This window comes from Lepisosteus platostomus, chromosome 20 (genome assembly GCF_059453375.1).
Source record: "Lepisosteus platostomus isolate fLepPlt1 chromosome 20, fLepPlt1.hap1, whole genome shotgun sequence".
Classification (NCBI taxonomy): Eukaryota; Metazoa; Chordata; class Actinopteri; order Semionotiformes; family Lepisosteidae; genus Lepisosteus; species Lepisosteus platostomus.
Window position 1 is genome coordinate 8166364 of NC_142630.1, and position 19876 is coordinate 8186239.

At 43.4% G+C, this 19876-nt stretch overlaps 1 protein-coding gene across 2 annotated transcripts; it reads left to right on the forward strand.

Moving 5' to 3' along the window:
- Window positions 1-1268: 1268 nt before the first annotated feature.
- On the forward strand, window positions 1269-19579 carry znf821 (zinc finger protein 821). Of its 2 annotated transcripts, none has more exons than XM_088614492.1 (6): window positions 1269-1807; window positions 7641-7772; window positions 8358-8479; window positions 13196-13294; window positions 15181-15347; window positions 15655-19579. In XM_088614492.1, exons 2-6 carry the CDS (start codon window positions 7682-7684, stop codon window positions 16424-16426), a joined length of 1251 nt encoding a protein of 416 aa, XP_088470618.1. In that variant the 5' UTR covers window positions 1269-1807; window positions 7641-7681; the 3' UTR covers window positions 16427-19579. The 2 variants fall into 2 exon arrangements, with proteins under 2 accessions (XP_088470618.1, XP_088470617.1); XM_088614491.1 differs by having other exon boundaries at window positions 1269-1794.
- Window positions 19580-19876: the final 297 nt, after the last annotated feature.

Below are 19876 nucleotides of genomic sequence, written 5' to 3' on the forward strand. Positions count from 1 at the left end.
GCTTACACTTATATAGCGCTTTTCTGGATACTCCACTCAAAGCGCTTTATAGGTAATGGGGTCTCCCCTCCACCACCACCAATGTGCAGCATCCACCTGGATAATGCAAGGATGAATAACAAGGCATATTCTATCAGCTGCTTGCAATTTAAAAAAAAATGTAGCTGTAGATTTATGTATATGTTAATCACAGTGCTGCTGTTGACATAGAGAACTCAGACCGAAGGGAAATCAGTGCTATGCAGATAAATGTGAATCTGTACTCTGTACTCCCCCTTGTGGTGGCAGATGTGCTGAAGAAGAGTAAGGCTGGACATTGAAGTTGGCGGCGAACAGATCGCTATTGCGAGTGGCACGGTGGCGCCGTGGTTCGCGTTGCTGCCTGGCAGCTTTGTGCTCTGGGTTCCAGTTCTGGATGTGGGATGCTATCTCTGGAGCTTGTATATTCTCCTCCAATCTACTACCATCCCATCCAGCGTGTATCCTGCCCCCGCGCCCCTGTATTGAATAAAGCAGTTACAACTGGAAGGATCTGTGTCGCGGTAACAAGCAGTATATGGGAACATAATACTTTTTATTATTTACATCTGAAACATTTTCGTCTGAAGAACAGTGTTGGTGCTACGAACGAGACAAGACGGTTTTGAACATTAAGAATAAACCAGGCTTCTACACAAATTACTTTTTTTTTTGCTTTAAGAAACTGGCGTTAGTTCACATTCTGAAAAACAGGGTTCTTGGGGGGGGGGGGATATTCGCCCTCGGCTGTTTTAACTATTACGTTTCATTTGGTGACCCGGAGTCTCCCACTTTTAAGTTGAACAACTTGCAAAGTTACCAGGGAACTTGTTACTTCAATACAGTATCCAAGTAAAATATATCGTCGGGAACGAAAGCCAGTAGACATAGGGGATCCCCTCTACTAAAGGTATACCACGATGTCGATTTCACCGAACCCGTTACAGTCAGAAGTATTTGACTATGAGTAACGCCTTCGCAACATATTACACGTACACATTTCTGGGGAAAAAAGGATCATGTTCCACATATGTATGTATCCCTTAAGGAATAATTCTGCTTCAGTATACAAACGATCACTGATCCAGGTGAACTCAAATCCAAGTTACAAGGAACAGATGGGGAAACACGACCTAACCCGCTACTTCTACACGGCACAACCAACGACCACCATTTGTCCTCCAAGAGCTCCACGGCACATCCCATAATTCCTTGCGCGTGGGTGACGTCTAGGTACGGAGTGAGTGTCGGCGGTGCGTCTCTGCAGTGCTCTGGCAGAGCGACAGCGACACAGATTCGGGGCAATTCGGGGCTGATCGGCGAAGAACATCCCAACCTGGGGCTGGATTTTACCTCATTCAAAACGGTTTTTTTTAAGTGTGTAGATGGCCAAACCGTAGAAAACAAATTATACGGCGTCTTATCAAAGGAATATGTGATTCTCATTTTTTTCAGAAAAAAGAACGCGTCTTTTTTATTGAAACGATTTTCTTCATTTAAAAAATTGTCCCCCGACTATCTACCAATGTATTCTTTATCGCTACCCGGGTAGATATTTGTTTTCGTTTGGGGGTTATTTTTTAAATTTCATTTTCACTCCGTTGAAGTCTTGCTCCCTAAAAAGGGGAGCGTTTTTTTTTTAAGGAAAATATATATTTTTTTGTTCGAGGAAATCTTCAAATCTGTCGGGTCTAGGTGGGGATTCGAGTTTTTTTCAGCCGGGAGAAGGGGATAATATGTCCAGGCGCAAACAGACCAACCCCTTCAAAGTTAATTGTAGGTATCACAGGTATTGCAAATCTCTCTCTATTTTAATCGTAGCAAGGTTAGCAGCCCCAGCAGGACCTCAATATAGGGTTCTGTTGGTGTGATGGTTGAACGAAACTCAGCAATGTTGCTAGTTGATTGTTTTCCTGGGGCTGTCGTGTCCTCCCTGTTTTGAACTTCTGTATGTGATGTATTTTCAAAATGGTAAGTCGACGGATTTTATAAAATGTTAGCTTCTATACAGTACTGTGTTATGTTTCAGTGTTATACCTGCATTGAAACCCTGATCTCTGCTTACATCGTTTTGTCGCCTCCCTTGTTTTCATTGTAGCTGCCTGTGCAACTCCGACGAGCGTCATTAATTCATAATTGTCAACAAAACACTTGAGATAATTAATTCATTGCTCTGTCAATACAACACTAGAGACTCTGTGAGTGGGAGTCGCCCACTTGTTTTAGTGCTGTGTGGGATTCAACGTGGAGCAATGAAGAGAGGTTGCTTATGGTGCGAGTGTCCGGTGATGGGACGCTTCTCCATTCGTTGGTGTAATGACTTGTGGTGGACGGAAAACACACTATTATTGTTCAGTTAAGTCTCGGTGGCAGTAGAGAAAAAGGTGTACAGTTAACCGAGGTCTTGGTGATTTGGTAACTAGTCTAATGTTATTCCCATAACATTGATATTCCTTCTTCTCAACCTGAGGAGGGCATTCCCAGCACTTTATCACAGCTGGGATCAAAGTTGAGATGATGGAACAGTGCCTCTGGACGGATCCATATGAAGGAGTTTGTACGTGTTCCATAGCCTAATTGAAAAGTAAAGTATTGGAGCACGACATGACGGAAATCATGTTTCTCTTTCGCAGATGCTGCTTGTTTAGTCATCCCAAGGAGAGCAGTCCACACACAACAGGCTCTCTCTTTTCAGAATCCTGGTCTCTCCCCCAACTCGCCTGTCTTACTTAATCGGTTTATGCTGGCGTTTGAAACTTGTTGATTTGCAAAAACTGGGCCGACCAAATGCAATATCGGTTGATATTGTAAAGCTTGTAAGGAAGTAGCTTTACATTGAAAACGGTTTACATTGAAGCCTGATGCTTTGTTAAGATGTTGGCTGGCTCTCAAGTTGTGAAGAACTAGCTGATGTGTGGGGAGCGTTCTGGCGCACTATGGCTGCCGTCACATCATCCAGGTGGGGCTGCACATTGGTGGTGGTGGAGGGGAATCCCCATTACCTGTAAAGCGCTTTGAGTGGAGTATCCAGAAAAGCACTATATAAGTGTAAGCGATTATTATTATTCCTGGCTTGTTTGAGGATACAGTAAGCCTGCTTTTGTCCCTTCTGTCCCACTGCACAGCAGTACAGAGGTGCTGCATATCCAAACCCAAATCTGCTCTCGAAAGACGGAGAGAAAGAAAACTTCTTATTCTGATGTAGATTGTTCTTGATATTTTTGGCCTCTTTTGTGGTTTTTGCCTTCTTATGGGGAAAAACAATCCAGTATTTCAAAAGAATAGGTTGTTCACAAATCCGGTGTAAAGTTTAGTGGTGTTTCAGTTACATGTCATGAAGGGAGTTTTTTTTACACAAATCCTTGCCTCTTATTTACAGTTTTTTTTTTGTCATAGCCTTCCTTTTTTATGGTAGAAAAGGAACTGGCAGGGGCAGTTTTAATCTATGGAAATTGGCAATGTTTATGCCAAGACTTTAATAATGTTGCTCATACTTCCAGGAACATTCCCAGTGTGTGAGAGGGATTTAAGGAGGTGGATGCATGGAGATTGTGGCTTGGGGTGGTTCACAGGACATTTAAGTCCTCTTTTCATCAGAGCTCTGAGTTATAGTCTTCAACTACTTATTTGCCTAATTGGAGCAGCTTGACCCATTTTTTCATTTCTAAAGCCATTGATGACTTCTGTTGCAAAGCTGAGATTTGCACATTGCAGGCATCAGAAATGGGCTGCTGTGGAAGTTGTGTGTTAAGGGAGGTTGTTTGTATGCATCTGTGACCACTTCACCCCACTGGTACAGAAAGATTCTGCACTGGTGAGCTTGGCTTGTTGGGATATCTTTTGGTTTTAAGATATTGTACTGTTGGCAGCAGTGGAGATGGAGGTGTGTGCTTGGTATATGGTAGACAAGCACAGAGTTGGTCCTGGCTTATTAAGCTATGATCAGCCTGTTGATGAATCACAGTACCTCATGATTATGATGCTACATGTTGTAAGAAGTGAATACGCCATGATACATGACCAAAAGCACAACGACGTCACCTGCTGCAGTGCGTTTAGTGTCTGATGAATCATAACTAAGGAATATGGATGAATATGTTCCCTTTTTGACCTCATTTTAAACACTACATTTGCCTAACAGAGTTTCTGCCACAAATGAAGACTGTGTAATGACATGTCCAAAAAGTCATGCATCATCAAGGCCATCTAATTAATCTCTTGATACATATTTTGTCCACGCCTTCGAATTCGCAGCATTCAAGGGGGTGCTCTGCAGGATGCCAAGGAGCATTTAAGTCCATCAAAGTGGATTGTGTTGCTAAATCTTTAGTGGGAGCAAAGTGGCTGGAGGCTTATATTCTAAATGCAGACAGTTTTTTTTTAAATGGTTTGGAAATGCATGTGACCTAGTTTTGTTCAGGGTGTGATTTTTTTTGTAAGTACACCCAAAACAAACCAGTCCGGTCAAATCAAATGTAGAAGTTTAGTTCCACATTTTTAACCATTCAAGTAATCCCTAGTCAATAGAATAAGCGTCTAAAAATGTCTCCATGTCTTTCTAATACTTAGACAATCTTCTCATGGTCTAACGCATAGTGCAACCAAAAATAAAAAACAGCCTTGTCCCTGTTGCTAAAGCATGTCTCTGTCTAAAACATAACAGTGACCAAACTGATGGTAAGAACTACATTGCAGGGAGTATTGTGTTTTTATTTCAGCCTAGAGCTTGTCTGCCTCTGCTTGCCTGCCTGTCTGTCTGTTTCACATAGGTTCTGTGCGAGCACACACACCCTGCTTTGCTTTTTGGCTAAAGAGTAGTATAAGGCACCAGGGAATAACATGGAAAATCCAAATTGACTTTACTGACCTTCCCTGCTGAACATTTCCATCATACAAACTTTTAGCAGTTTGAGTTGACAGTTTTTTTTTAATACAATGCAGCTTTTAAATTGTTACAAGTTAAAATCCTGGTCAATAGCTCAATTTCTTGGCTCTGTATCGCTTGATTTCTGAATCGGTTTCTTTAACGAAAGACTGTAATTATCGCAGCTTATATTTCTAATGCTCATGTGAACATGAACATGCAGTTTCAGCTTTCTTTTCTTGGTGTCTATCTGACTTGCTGAAGGATTGAGAGACTCCCTGCAGGGGAAAAATAATTAGGATCTTTTGAGTAAATCTACTGGTGGCTATCAGGTAGAAGAGTTAGCACGTGGTTCATATACAGCAATGCAAATTAATTAGTGTCCTGCAGTATCTGTTGATGAAAAGAAAACACCACTTGTTTATTCAGCACGATCAAAGCGTAAATTTGACTATTCTCCTCTTCACATGCAGTCTGCTTGCATTCAAGGATGTTATTATGGGGGACATACAGTATGAATGAGCAGTACTTTATATACTGCATTTTTATCACAGTGTTGCCGCTGGGGTAAGAAAACTCTCTTGAAGTTTTCTAATGAAGCGTGCCTTACAGTTTCTGGGCCGATGACATCTGAAGTTGCAGTCTGCTCGTTGATTGTTCTTAGCGAGAAAGGGTGCACGTCAGAAACCGGAATTGTTCAACTCATTTGTGTGGAAAACCCAACATCTTTTTGGTGTGGTACAGCTTCCTAAACAAATGAGTACAGCAATGCCATAACTGTATTACGGCTCTTCTGGTTCTCTTTGGATTAGCCACTGGCTGAAGGCAGGAGAACTATTGACTCTTCATTTCACTGAATTTCTTCATGGAAGGATCTTTCAGAGCCAAGATGGAGGCATGGAGCCTCCTTCTGCTTTGGCCTATTGTAATCAGTGGTAGGTGCCCTTACGTGTTTGTCCCAACTCTTGCATCGACCCAGCATTTCCTTAAACCCGAAGCACTTGCTCGCTACCACATTGGACTGGGGGGATGTGCTATCCATTTTCTAATGTAATTCTTCTCGTACAAAATGAATGGGGAGGGACTGGAATAAGTTAGACAATTCCAGAGTACTTGGTGTCAGTGACCATTGGAGCCCAGTTTTGGTTTTTGTGTTGTGTTTTTTGTCCCCCACCCCCCCACCCCTTCCTTTCTGTGTCTGTTGGCTAATGAGTTTGTCTCTTTGTCTGGTTTCAGTCAGACACTGCGTCACCTCCTGCCTACAGACACACAGACTCAAAGAGATAACATCAGAGTGGCAGGCAGGCAGGCAGGGAGAGGGAGGGAGGGAGGGAAGGGTGAGGGAGACAGATGTACAGACAGAATGCAGCAGTGGGGGATGGGCGCCTCACTCACATCAATCATGGGCTGTGCACTGCTGAACCAGCTTGTCCTAGTAGTTCAGTGCGGCCCCAGAAACTACTGCTCCCATTGCACACCAAAGAATTACTTGAAATGTTGTTTTTTTCTGTTGTGAGGAATAACAATGTGGTGGGAAATATTTATTTAAACTTTTGTCCTGGAATGGAAGTGGTAGAGCAGGAATCTGCCCTGTAATTTAGGAAACCCATCTTCGTAACATTACTGTGAAGGAAAGACCTAGAAAAAGCAGGGCAGTGTTTTTAAATGCATGTATCCATATCCAGTCTTGTCAGATCTGCAGTTTTTTTCCCAGAACATTAATCTCTTTATTATTAGAAGGGCAAAGGCATAATTCACGAAGCCAGTTCTATGAGTTTAAAATCATTGGGAATTCACCTCCAGTATAAAGAATGCCAGCAATATTTATATTGCTTTTATGCACCGGTAATCCTAACAAGTAATGAATTGTGTGCATGCAAGATAGAATGTATTGAAGGGTATTGCAATGGTTCAGAAATAACTTTCAAAATGGAATTATTTGTAGGGTGCCTGCCTAAAATCAAGCATGGGATCTCTGAAGGACTGGACATAAGGCTGACTCTTTCCTGTTCAGTAACATCCTGAGAGCAGAAACAAGGGTGCTGCAGTGTATTTGTGCGGGTCAGCGCTTGGTTATCCGAGAGCAACGCTCTAGCTTCTATCAGGAAATACAGCGCGCAGGGAGGAACCCCAGGGACAACTGCTCCATCAGCCTGAAAAGGGGGGACTACTGAGAGGGGGATGCTAGGATCTCTCTCTCTTGGATTAGGGCAATGGAAAGGAGTGCAGATAGAGGCTGCCTCTCTGGGGACTGCAGCATGCCAGTCAGCACTGTGTGCGCGATCATAGCTCATTGCCTTCTGGAATAGCAGTTTGCTTTCTGACTGCATGTGTGTTTCCTGCACATTTTTGTATAAGCATGCAGTGTTCCCTACCTATACATGGTGCAGGAAGGAACTTGGCCAGTGTGCTCATTCCAGGGGCAGGGGGCTTGGGAATGAATATTAAACTGTTGGTCAACCTTTGTGTGGGAGATAGATATTGTGTATTTGATTGGAAATCTAGATTACATTTATTCTGATCATTCTAAATAAGTGGTTTATTGTCCCTTGCTTGTTCTAAGAAGTTCACATCTCATCCATGCTCAGTGTACCAGAGCCATTTCATTTCATTGCATGGATTGTATGTATTAATAGCAGAATCTGTGCATTCTTATATGGAGAAGAAACCCTTTCCAAACTAGTTATTGAATCCTACTTGAAACCTAATGGTGGCTGTGGAGGTGACCATCCTTCCCCTTTTCCTCTTGTGCCCACAGGGCCTTTCCCCACAGCAGGGCTAGCTGGCCCCGAGCGCACTATGGAGACAGAGAGCAGGGAGGATTTCGCAGAGGACAGTGAGAGCCACAGCAACAACTCTCAGGAAGCAGAGGAACAGGAGAGTGGAACAGGTGAGTCTTTCTCCCAGGAACTGCAAGTCAGAGCAGGTTGTTTACATGTAGACTTTCATCAAGAACATGTTGGCACGTATATTCCTACGGTTCAGCTGATCTGAGAATAGGAGGCTCGACAGTACTTCAGATGATGGCTGTTGAGACAGCCATGATATAATAATGTGCTGAGGGTAGAAAAGTTATCGGCCTCCCCATCACTTTTAGGGCATAATGTCCTTACTAGTGTGATATGTATTGTACTGCCTGCTGTTCTCCTCTCATAACCTGAGGAACAGAGGGAGATTCTCTCAAATAATACATATCTTCTCAAAACATCTCTTACTGATCAAGAACCTAGACAGTAAAAGCTCACTCATGCAATATGTTTGAAGAAGATGACGAACAGAGACTGCCTTTGTTGATCATGTCTGTCTGTACTCAGGAAATACAATTTGATTTGCAATTTGGGTTCAAGAGCATTTAAATAAAGTGAAATTTAAAGAGCTGGCTAATGTAAAAGAGCTGGGCTTGGCCAGAAGACAGGAAGTGTCCAGTCGAGTTTCACCTTTGACCAGCAGTGTAAAAACCTCTTGTGTTTTGCAGAGGACAGCGACAGTGATCCGGACAATCACGGCGAAGACGACTCTTCCAACACATCGGCTGATGACAACATGATGTGCACCAAGAACAGTCAGAGTGTCCCTCCTGATGGGGGGGTCAAAGAGGTTGGTTTCAGAAAAGGACCTGATATTCATCACAATCCTTTAAACCTGAGGGCCTATACACAATTTACTCAAGGTTGATATTACTATGAAAGGACTATTATTATGCAGTTTTTCTCCTTATTCTGTTTCTTATTTTTTGTGTTGGCCACGATTGGCTTGCTGCATCAGCAGCAGGTACCGAACTAAAGCAGCTCATGGGAGACGTGCTGTGCATCAATGTTGAGCCTAAATTCAGAATGTTTATCTTTTGGGCTTTGCAGTGCTAATTTGCTTCCTCCGTACACTTCCTGACACTAAACTTTGAGAGGACTTTGCAGGAGCTATTTTGGCTGAAAAAGGTGTTTATCAGGGAAATGGAACAATTACAATTAGAAGTGTTAACATGGAAATACACCACAAATGCAACCAATTACACAAAAATAAAAAATAAACTAACATAAGGGAAGACGATGGTGTTGTAAAGTACATCTACAGTGCTGGAGTGTTAAAAACACCTCTGATTTTGTGTTGTATATGAGGTAGGGCTATTTAGTGGTCTGCACAAGTTGAATCAGTACTTTCAGTCCTGCATTTTGATACACAGCTGGGATCTGTTAAGCGCAACTCTTGAGACTCATCCTGTGTCTCTAGCCCTTCATTTATAATTGCATTGTATAAGACCAACCAATGTGAAGGAGGCTGGGGCCATGTGGGATTGTATTTCGTCTTTCTTTGAGTCTTCTTGTGACGTCCAACCCAGACGAATGTTTAGTGTAGGAGCAGCTATGCCTAATGCCCATTTTTATTTTAATCAATATTCTCTCTGAATTCAGTCCATGCCAGTCTTTGGGGCATGCCTGGAAAAGATCTGCGTATGAGAAATGAGTTTATTAGCCGTAGAGCCTGGAACCACAGTACCAGACGGTGGTTTTCCTTATGGGTTATTCTGTATGAAATCGGTCAAACAGTTACTGTTTTTGGCCTTGCCTCTTTTGATTTTAAGTAAAATTATTATAAATGCCTTCCCTTAGGAGAAATGGTTTGATTGATTTCTGGACCTGAATGACCAACCATTCAGGACCTGGATTGGACCTCCCTACCTGCCATAGAGATCCATCACCGATAAACACAGAAGGGTGATTGTTATTTTGTTTTAAATAGGTTTTCAATCTTTTCTATAGTTTGTGTTAGAATTAGGTGATGTTTGACATATGCCCTCGTTTATCTCAACATGCGTAAACTCGGCTTTTGAAGTGTGTCACAGTTTAGACCCTTGTTTACATTGCCTGAAGATTGTGATGTACTCATTATTGGTTGAGACACAGCAGACCTGTGAATAAATGGTGTCAGGTTTAACTTCTGGTCATAAAAAAGCCATTTACCCGTGAGGCTCACTTTTTAACCCTCTTTTTTGCTTTGAAGCCAGTGTTCAAGGAATTTGATGTTTTGCTGTGCACATCCCCCACATCTACAACTATTGGATCAGAACAGCTAGGAAAGTAAACTATTTTGAACTCATCTTGGATGACAAGAAATATTGAGCAACATAAAAAAATACCAAGCACATTTTTTTGAGGAAGTTCATTTCTCCGCTGTATATAATATCTATTTAATGGGGTTGATGAAGTTATATTGACAGATTCCTTCACAAGCCATCTTCTTGTGCTCTATAAACCTATCAACAGGCTCACAGATGGACAGATCCAACTTCAGACTGTTGCTTTCCTCTTCCTATACTCCTTTGTATACTCATTCAGGAGATGAGCTGACTGGACCTTAACGGCAAGCAACACCAGGAAGAAAATGCATGAGCCGAGATAAACCATGATGACTGACTCAAAGGCTCATCTAAATGAGTTGTGTGTGTTTAGCAGACATCAGTTTTGCATTCTGGCGCATTGAGGATTCCACTAACATAGTGTGTGCTGCTACTGCCGGCTAACACATACTCTTTCAGGGTCAGCTATGCAAATATGGAGAAGCCTGTGTGGATGATGGGATTCTCTTCCTTTTAAACCCTCAGAAAGACTGTTGCTTTTGTTGGTGGTCCTGCCATCCCGGCTTTTTAGTATAGATGAACAAAATCATCTTTGTACTGATAGAACGGTTTAATCTTCTAAGAAGTCTCCTCCGGAGGTGTTTTCCCCTTTCTTTTAGATTGGGATTTGCTAGTTTTCTTTCTCTTCTTAAAGGGCCCTTGCTGTCCTTGACATGTGATGGGTTACTTTGAACTTGGTGGCTGTTGAACAGCATTATTTCCTGTTATTCCAGGACATTATTGTTGGTGGTTTCTTTCTTCCCCATCACTACCTCTGAGAAGACATTCCTCAGCCTTTTCTTCAGTGCCTCCCCAAAAGTTTTTACTTTACTAGAAGTAAAAATAATCTGTAATCTGTTCCGTGATACTTTTTCTTACAAGGTATAGCTCTAATGCCTCTAAAGCCTTATTTTACCTGCACTCTTTCAGTAGAAAGAGTTTCACTTTGCTCTGCATCCGAGCCTGCAAGGATGGATTCTTTGAAAAGTGGATCATCCTCATTCGAAGATTAAATTTATTGGCCTGAGTCTGGAAGTTGACAAGCTAATTAATTTCAAATGGGGACAACACCGCTTTAGCCCTTACACATAAGCGCTTACTCTGTGCCTTCAGCTTGCTTCGTAGCTAATGTGTGGCTGCTGGTGCTGAGCTAACTTGCCTTGCAAGTGGGTCACATCAAGCCTTGAAATCTGTAGCACTAATAAAGTTGCTCTGTGCAGATGCCAATTTGTGCAAGTAATGTTGTCCACTTCAGTTTTTTATTTTATTTTTCTGCATTACAGTCAAATGTGCCAATAAACAAATGTGAAAACTAAAGTAATTTCCGAGTGTACTTCCCTGCTGAAACAGAACAATCAATGCATTATTTAGGCAATATAGAGTATTCATGTGGAAGATTGACCTGACACCCTGTATTGAAGTGTATGTGGTTCCTGAACCAATAATGGGCACAACACAGAAACTTAGTGAGATGTTAACAAGGGTCTAAATATGTGAAAAAAAGAGGTCAAAGGTAAAAAGTGACTATTTTCATAACTGGTTTCACAGGATATATTAAATAGTCTGACACCTCCATTTATCAGCTTTAAGGTTATATCAAAATCAACCTTTCGTGTTTATCAGTGGTGGGGATAGTGTTGGGGTCCAAAATGAGTCAACATTGAGCACCTCTGTTTCCTGAATGGTTAGTCCTTGAGGTCCAGAAATCACAGTGCAACCATTTCTCCCATGGGAAAGCATCTTTAATCAAAGTAAAAAGGTCAGCATGAGATTGATTTCTTATGCAATGGCCCTTATGCGGACATTATCTACAGGGGCTTTCTCAAAACTGATGCCTTTGCCACTCTTGGGGACCTTCCAGTCTGACCTTCAGCATGTATTTTTGAGTTTAATTTAGGTAATGTTGTAAAGTTTGTAAGTGGTCTTGGATAAGTGCATCTGCTAAGCAAGTAAATAACTACATCATTTTACTTACTTTTTGTAGACAAAATATGCCCTAGGCTGATGACCTATTTTTGTTTGCAAGTAATTGGCTGTCATTCTTCTCTGATTAAGGTTGTGACATTCTTTTATTTGGTATAATAACATTTACCCCTTTCAGATACATAGTTTCTTAAAATTGCCTGCAACACATGTTGGTAATGAAGCAATTAGGATAATTAAAATATCTCAGTTTATTTGACCCATTTCATTATTTCTTCATATTTAAGTATGATGTACTGGTATACTGTTAATCTACAGCTACATAAGAGAATTTCCGTGATAAAAATGAACATACACTACCTCATCTATTTCCTATGTTCCATGATCCCCATTTCACTCTAACTAGAGCTAAAATGATCTATTTTTATGAAACTAGGGGGATACTGGAATACCCTTAAAATACACTGGGATCCTTTTATTTACAGAAACTGTCCTTTTGAAAAGAGTAGGGCTGAGCAGAAATTTAGCTGGGCTCTGGTCCTGGGTCCCATACACCTGCTGATTCGTGTTGCATCTGAGCTCTTCGCTTTAAGGAATCCTTAACTGCACCAGCAACGTGTTTGATTAGAACCGCCACACTTTTTGTATCTACTCAAAAGCTGGAGATCTTGATAGGCAATAGTTAGAAAGCTAGCTTCCAACCTACTGAGGTTAATTATTACTGTTTATTAGGTCAGTTAAATACCCAGTTATGTAAGTGAGAGCTGAAATGGAACAATAACCAAGAGGAGTGTGTCTTCATTGTGCAAAGTGCAAAAAGTGACAGTGTGGTCAAATGTTTCTTCTTGCCTCTACAACAGGTCAGAGTAACCTCCATCCCTCCTTTTTCTTCTTTCTTTGAGTTTCCTTTTTTTCTCCTTACTAAGGAGGTTTTGGTTCCTCTCCTCCGTTGTCTTCTGGGCTTTTAGGTTCTGTATCCGCAACATGTATGGTCACTTGTAAGCGCCTCGAGGCAAACATGTTGTGAAAGGCGCTATATAAAAATAAATTGAATTTAATTGCATGTCTTCAAAAATTAATAATTCTTTCCAGACTTCAAATTGCTCCATGTAGTTTATTTTGACTCAACTCCCCCTCTTTCTGAAAATGTCATGGAAGATAAACTCCAAGTTATAACTGTGAGGCTGATCTAAAACGCCTGTTCTAAACCCCTGGATAGGAGCAACTCTGACAGTGTAAAGTGTAAACTCTTATTGCTGTTTGTGCTGCATCGGCAGGAATGTGAGGAGAAGGGGGAATCGGGGAATGGGTTCCTGTGTCCGCTGTGCACGCTGGAGTTTGGCAGTCCTGAGCAGCTCATCGCACATGTTTACCAGGTAGCGGGTTTTGCATTATTTTTATTTTATTTTAGATTATTTGTAGTACACATCAGCCACTCCATCTGTCCGCAAGGGACCCCACATCCTGACATAGGGGCAGGGAAGCATAGGCAGAGTCTCTTGTATATTAACACATCACTGGCAACACCGCCCCCTGTAGGAGAGGCGCCGCATCCCTCACTGACAGTGACACACACCCACATGCACCCAGGAGTGGTCACTGTATTTGCCAGGAGAGCCCCAGCCAACGTTTCCCACCCTACCCTGTTAGCTAAGCGCAGCTGCTCGAGGAGTCCTGCTCACAGTCAGCTAGTGACCTGACCCTGCTTGAGGAATCCTGCTCACAGTCAGCTAGTGACCTGACCCTGCTCGAGGAGTCCTGCTCACAGTCAGCTAGTGACCTGACCCTGCTTGAGGAATCCTGCTCACAGTCAGCTAGTGACCTGACCCTGCTCGAGGAATCCTGCTCACAGTCAGCTAGTGACCTGACCCTGCTTGAGGAATCCTGCTCACAGTCAGCTAGTGACCTGACCCTGCTTGAGGAGTCCTGCTCACAGTCAGCTAGTGACCTGACCCTGCTCGAGGAGTCCTGCTCACAGTCAGCTAGTGACCTGACCCTGCTCGAGGAGTCCTGCTCACAGTCAGCTAGTGACCTGACCCTGCTCGAGGAGTCCTGCTCACAGTCAGCTAGTGACCTGACCCTGCTCGAGGAGTCCTGCTCACAGTCAGCTAGTGACCTGACCCTGCTTGAGGAATCCTGCTCACAGTCAGCTAGTGACCTGACCCTGCTCAAGGAATCCTGCTCACAGTCAGCTAGCGACCTGACCCATCTGACCCATACTCGAACCTGTGACTCCTGGTTTATAGAGTCCGGACTGCGATTTGGTGAGCGCTTTTACCACTCTAGAATTTGGCCTCCCGGTCTCCGCTGGAGTCGGCGCGCCCTCTGCTCCTCCGCCTCCTGCATCCGCTGCAGCCTCTTGGCCTCGCGGTCCCGCAGTCGCCTCAGCTCGCGCTCCTCCGGCGTCTCGCAGGCCCGCTTGGTCTTCTTGGCCGTGCGCTCGCGCTCCAGCCGCTGGAGCCTGGCCTCCAGGGGCTCGTTCTGCCGGCGGACGGCCCACTTCCTCATGGAGGAGGACTGGGACTCCACCAGTCGCTTAAAATGATTGGCAAGTCAAAAGTGATGAATTGAAGGAAAAATGTTACGTGTACATGTATGGTAATGTACTCTACTGTTGGGGCAAAATTGACACTTTTATAGTTTTATAAAAATGTTCTGTATCGGTTTCGTTATAAGTAAGTCACAACTTTCTGTTCTCAAACTTTCTCTAATCCTGAAGTGTATTGGGGACCCCCTGTACTTTACGGTAATCCTGTGTTACAAAATTGCCAAGAAACCCTGATCGGAGTAATCTGCAAACGTAACATTATTTCTCCAATTCATTTCTCTTACTAGGAGTAGAAAAATTAGCACACATTAAGCAGCGGTTCAGAGACCTAATTATCACTAATCCTGGGTTACTTGACATTAATGTAGGTAAGCAGTCTAGACTATTGATAATTAAGGGGACTGACAGGGCTACAATGCTGCTTGATTGTAATCTTTGGAAACCTAAAAGGACACTATTGACACACTGTAAACTATTTCAAGATTGTAACCATACAAGACCTATTATGTCATTATTGAGTAGTTTCAGGACTTGCCACACCATTTTCCCACATCAGCACATTACTTATGAACTGTTGTGCACAATCTGTGCAGATAAGAATGTATCTTAAAAACTGTTCTTGGCGTAACCTTTTATTATGTTGATTTATGGGGTTATTTTTGTGTGAGTTGTTCGTGTGGTTAACCTGGTGCGTCTCTGTCTGTGGACTGGCAGCACACGGCGATGGTCACCAGCACCAAGAGTTACGTGTGCCCCGTGTGTGGGCGTGCCCTGAGTTCACCGGGCTCGCTGGGACGGCATCTCCTCATCCACTCGGAGGACCGGCTGTCTAACTGCGCTGTCTGCGGATCCCGCTTCACTGACACCAGCAACTTCAACAGGTGTGCCTACCGCCCCCCTGCCTCCTCGCCCCTCTCTTTTTCAGCTTAGCTGTTGATGGTCCCCTTTAAGGAAACGACACCCCAGAAATACATGTCTTGTGTTTTACCTAGGGGGCTTATGTTGTGCTGACACTGTCAGAAGAGCCAAGCCAGGAAGTCAGTTGTTTTAAGGATAGCAGATCAAAGGTCAGACAATATTATTAGGAAGCTTCCATGTGAGCTAGCAGTGTTCTTCAGCATTAGCAGGGCCGACGGTGGCTGTTTGTCACTGATTAACCCTGGCTTCTGCTTTGTCTTTTGACCACAGGGAGAAGGTGCGAGAGCTCCTGAACACCAGCCACATGGAGAACAGCAACAGCGAACAGAGCTCCTCCATGGTTCACGCTCTTGCCAACAGCATCGTTTCAAACCCCAGCAGCAGCCCTGCCTCTTCGCTCCCCTCCCTCTCAGACAGCCTCATGTCTTCGCCTTCCTCTCTGCCCCCGCTCCCCGACGGGCTCAACTCCCCGGGCACTGCCCTCCCCCCGCTCCCAGACATCCTCAGCCCCATGCCCATCTACCCAGCCGGCGTGCTGCTGGTCTGCAACAGCTGCGTGGCCTACCAGCAGCTGGTGGAGTCCCAGTCCTCCTCCATGAGGAAGTGGGCCATCCGCCGGCAGAACGAGCCCCTGGAGGCCAGGCTCCAGCGGCTGGAGCGCGAGCGCACGGCCAAGAAGACCAAGCGGGCCTGCGAGACGCCGGAGGAACGCGAGCTGAGGCGACTGCGGGACCGCGAGGCCAAGAGGCTGCAGCGGATGCAGGAGACGGAGGAGCAGAGGGCGCGCCGACTCCAGCGCGACCGGGAGGCCATGCGCCTGAAGCGGGCCAACGAGACGCCCGAGAAGAGGCAGGCGCGGCTGATCCGCGAGCGGGAGGCCAAGAGGCTCAAGCGCCGGCTGGAGAAGATCGACCCCTCCCTGCGGACCCAGATCGAGCACGACCCCGCTGCCATGGCAGCCCTCACTGCCGACATGAGCCTGTTCCAGTTCCCCATGCCCTGCCCTGCGCTGGACAACAGCCTCTTCATGAAGCTGCCCTAACAGGCTGGGCGCAGAGGGGCTGAAGCCCTCTTCTTCCCATGGCACAGCTGTTGATCCCAAACATGCAGAAACCGCTCTAACTCAAGATGTTTTGCCAGACCAGTAGTGTCACTGGTGCAAGTGTCCACCTCTTTTGCAGGAGCTCATGTGCAAAGAACCATTCTTGACTGGGTTTGGATTCTGGAGCCCTGGAATCGGCCATTTGCCCCCCCCCACCCCAGACTATTTGGGTGACCTATGGTAATGGACTGCAACGGTTACATTGGCCATGATATGGTGACACCGTGGTGGTTAATGTGATCGTTTCTAAAAGCCACGAGAACACGTATCACGGCTGATAGGCGGGAGAACCTGAGTACTGACAGGGTGCTGCAGAAGCAACACCTGACGTGAAAAAGATTGTTTCCTTGCCGTAGGAAGAAGTGAGAGGAGAATTAATTTACCAAGTATTGAACTTGAAACACTCACAGTCCAGGAAATTGTTGGTTCGGCGACACCCGGCGACGCCGGGTGGATTTGCCAGCCGGTGGCTGGAGCTGACTGGCAGCTAGTCGTCACGCTGCCCATGTGGGTCAATGGCTACCGTTTGTATCCACTGAATCTTCTACCTCGCGATGGGACCTGACAGTACTTGCTGTATAGTGGCCTGCATCTGGACTCAAATGGTTGTGCTGATAAGAGTAAGCGTGCCAGTACATACACAGATCGCTCAGCTGTACTGGCATACACATGCGTTCTGAATCTACAAAGTACTTTTTCAGACTTTCTTCCTCCTAGTCCACATCCATCCTGACAGCAGAACCCAAACCTAGAATTTGATGTGGAGGGGATCCTTTCTTTTATTTCCTTTATTTTATAGTATCAGTTATTGAAAAGATATATATATACACACACAAATATACCTAGTAAAAATCAGTACTGTAAAAAAGAGGAATATGTTTTGAATGTCTAGTTTATAGCACATTTCCAGTTACACAAAAAACGTAAGCTATTCCTGCACACTACAGAACCGACAGCAAGTTAGTTTTCTAGACTGAAGATGGACTCGGCCATTGTTGAATTCTTCTTAACGTGTGAACCACTTGAAATACTTTATTTATGTGCTGTTTTTAATTTACATTTGCAAAAAGAATGAAGCTCATACGATTTTTATTTCTCAAAAATGCCAATGTTGGTGGACCTCATCGTGCTCCTTTGCGTGCGATTATTATAAATAAGCGGCATGCAATATCGTTTCCTTAATAATGTACAAAAAGGTAAAGGGAATTCATGTGACCCATGAGATTGGGATTGAGTACTCCCAAGGAATTTGTCACAGAGTGACAAGATTAGGGCTGGATTTTAAGATATTTATTTCCATATCCTTTCCACGAGAAAGTTCCCCCTTTGAAATATTTGTAAGTGTACATTATCATCGTGTATCTATCATACGTCTATAGTGTATGTGTCTAGTGGATGGTCTATCCACTTTTGAAGTTGCTGCAATTACTTCTACAGAGTGGTTCACAGGGTTAACAGGATTTTCAGCTGGGGTGTCTGCTGGTACTTCACGAAGAGCCTCCGTTAAATTCAGCTTCTTTTTCTGTTGTTACTGTATAATCTGTCTCTTTCTTGCACTCAGAGACAGCAGGATCTGTCACATAAACTGAAAGTGCTAATAGTTGTTGCTAGCAGTCAGCCTAGAATTAATAGATTAATTTTAACATATTTATTCAAGAGGTTTTCCCAGCGCAGTTATTTATAAACGCATGATTGAGTAGCCTTTTTCACTGGAGAAAGATGTGGGGATTTTGCTTAGTTTTGCATTTTCCACTGCTTTTCTTTTTCATGTAAGATTGTACATGTGGGTGACATGTAAGAGGGTTTCAACTGAGCATTAATTAATGTGCTGATACAAGTGAATTATAAATTAACAGGACCTTTAAATCTGTTGAGTTTGAAGTGACGAGAACTTCTGCAGATTTCCTTAAATAGGAGGTATATTGAGTAAGCCATTTCACTAAAACATGGAATTCATTTTTTTTATACTGTAACTCTTAATTAAGATGGGGAATTGAGACTGGTGTTCTGTTTGAGCCATTCCAAGTAGTACGTTGAGCTCAGAAAAAGTCTTTTGTAGCTAGTCACTGTTTTATTTTTTCTTAAACCTGGCACCTGGAGTGGTTCAAACTGCTATGCAATAGGAGTATTAATTCCTACAGAAGGAAAATGGATGTTTTCCATATCTATGCAGATTGTAAGGTGAAATGGACATGTACTTATTCATGCAACTCAGGCAGTGCATCTTAATAGCTTTGAGCTCATAGTTTGGCACTCTTGTCAAGGATTTGTTTTAGAGGGTAGATGTGTGAAGATACATTTTGTAGAAGTGGCTTCATTACTACCTATATGAAATCCAATTTTCAGTATTTTAACAAAACCACCATTTGTTTCTGAACATCTCTGGCTTGAAACTTTAACTGAACCAAGACTTTTGTGTGTTAAGCTTTATACACTTGCAGGAAACGTTTAACTAAAGAAGACACTGACCCTGTGTACAAAATCTTATTGTGGAGCCAACAAAGGGTTGAATGTTTACTAAAATGTGGGCATTTACTGTTCTCTGACGAGGGTGCTGATTTTAAATCAAATATGTTTTCCTATTAACACAATGGAAATCAAGTGCTTAACTTATCATGTGAACCTTCCATTTTATTGAAAATTATGATACCGCCCATTTGGCATAAGCCCTGTACAAATGGCTTTGTAAAAAAGGCTTGTCCTGGCTTTACAGACTGGTTTAGGTTAACACTGCATGTCGTAACTGCATTTGTTTTAGATTTGTTATATATGAAAAAGTGTTCAGCTACAAGTAATGATATGCCTGCCCGTTTTTGTTTTGTCAAAGAATAGGGATCCTACATTATGCTGTTAAATCTCTTGGCCTTTTGTTAATTTATCAGGATACACTCTGTTCATGTTTACAAAAGTAACTAAAAAGGCCAAAAAGTATGGGGAAAAAAAAGGAACACTCTGTATTTATGATAGTCATGTTGTGTGTTGTGTTGTGAATGGTCAATCTGGAAACCATTCTGTTGCTGGATTAACAGATATGTACAAATATAAGGAGGTATAGAATGTCAAAATAAACTAACACTTTCTGAGTTTCTTTTATGATTGTCGTGAAAGGTTTTCTTATGTTACTTGTGTCAATCCTTCCTTTTGCCCTCAAGAACAGTCTGAATTGACCAATTGGAAGGAGTGCGTGTGACCATCCCCAGCAGCAATACAAGCTGTACACCTGCAGTGCATGCCTTGAGCTGGGTTGTAAATGCTGTCTCGTTGGGCTTCTGTCCCATTCCTCAGCCTGAACAAGCATATACCCGTTCACTGCTCTATGCCTTAGATGCCTCATTGTTTCAGTTTGTCCCACAACTGTTAAATGGGATCCGTGCCATTACTGTTACCTTG

Excerpts from the sequence above, each read along its gene's own strand:
- znf821 (XM_088614491.1), top strand. The coding sequence starts at position 1,755 with ATGTCCAGGCGCAAACAGACCAACCCCTTCAAAGTTAATT. Across the intron at positions 7,773-8,357 it reads GGAACAGGAGAGTGGAACAG|AGGACAGCGACAGTGATCCG; the intron begins GTGAGTCTTTCT and ends TGTGTTTTGCAG. Across the intron at positions 8,480-13,195 it reads CTGATGGGGGGGTCAAAGAG|GAATGTGAGGAGAAGGGGGA; the intron begins GTTGGTTTCAGA and ends CTGCATCGGCAG.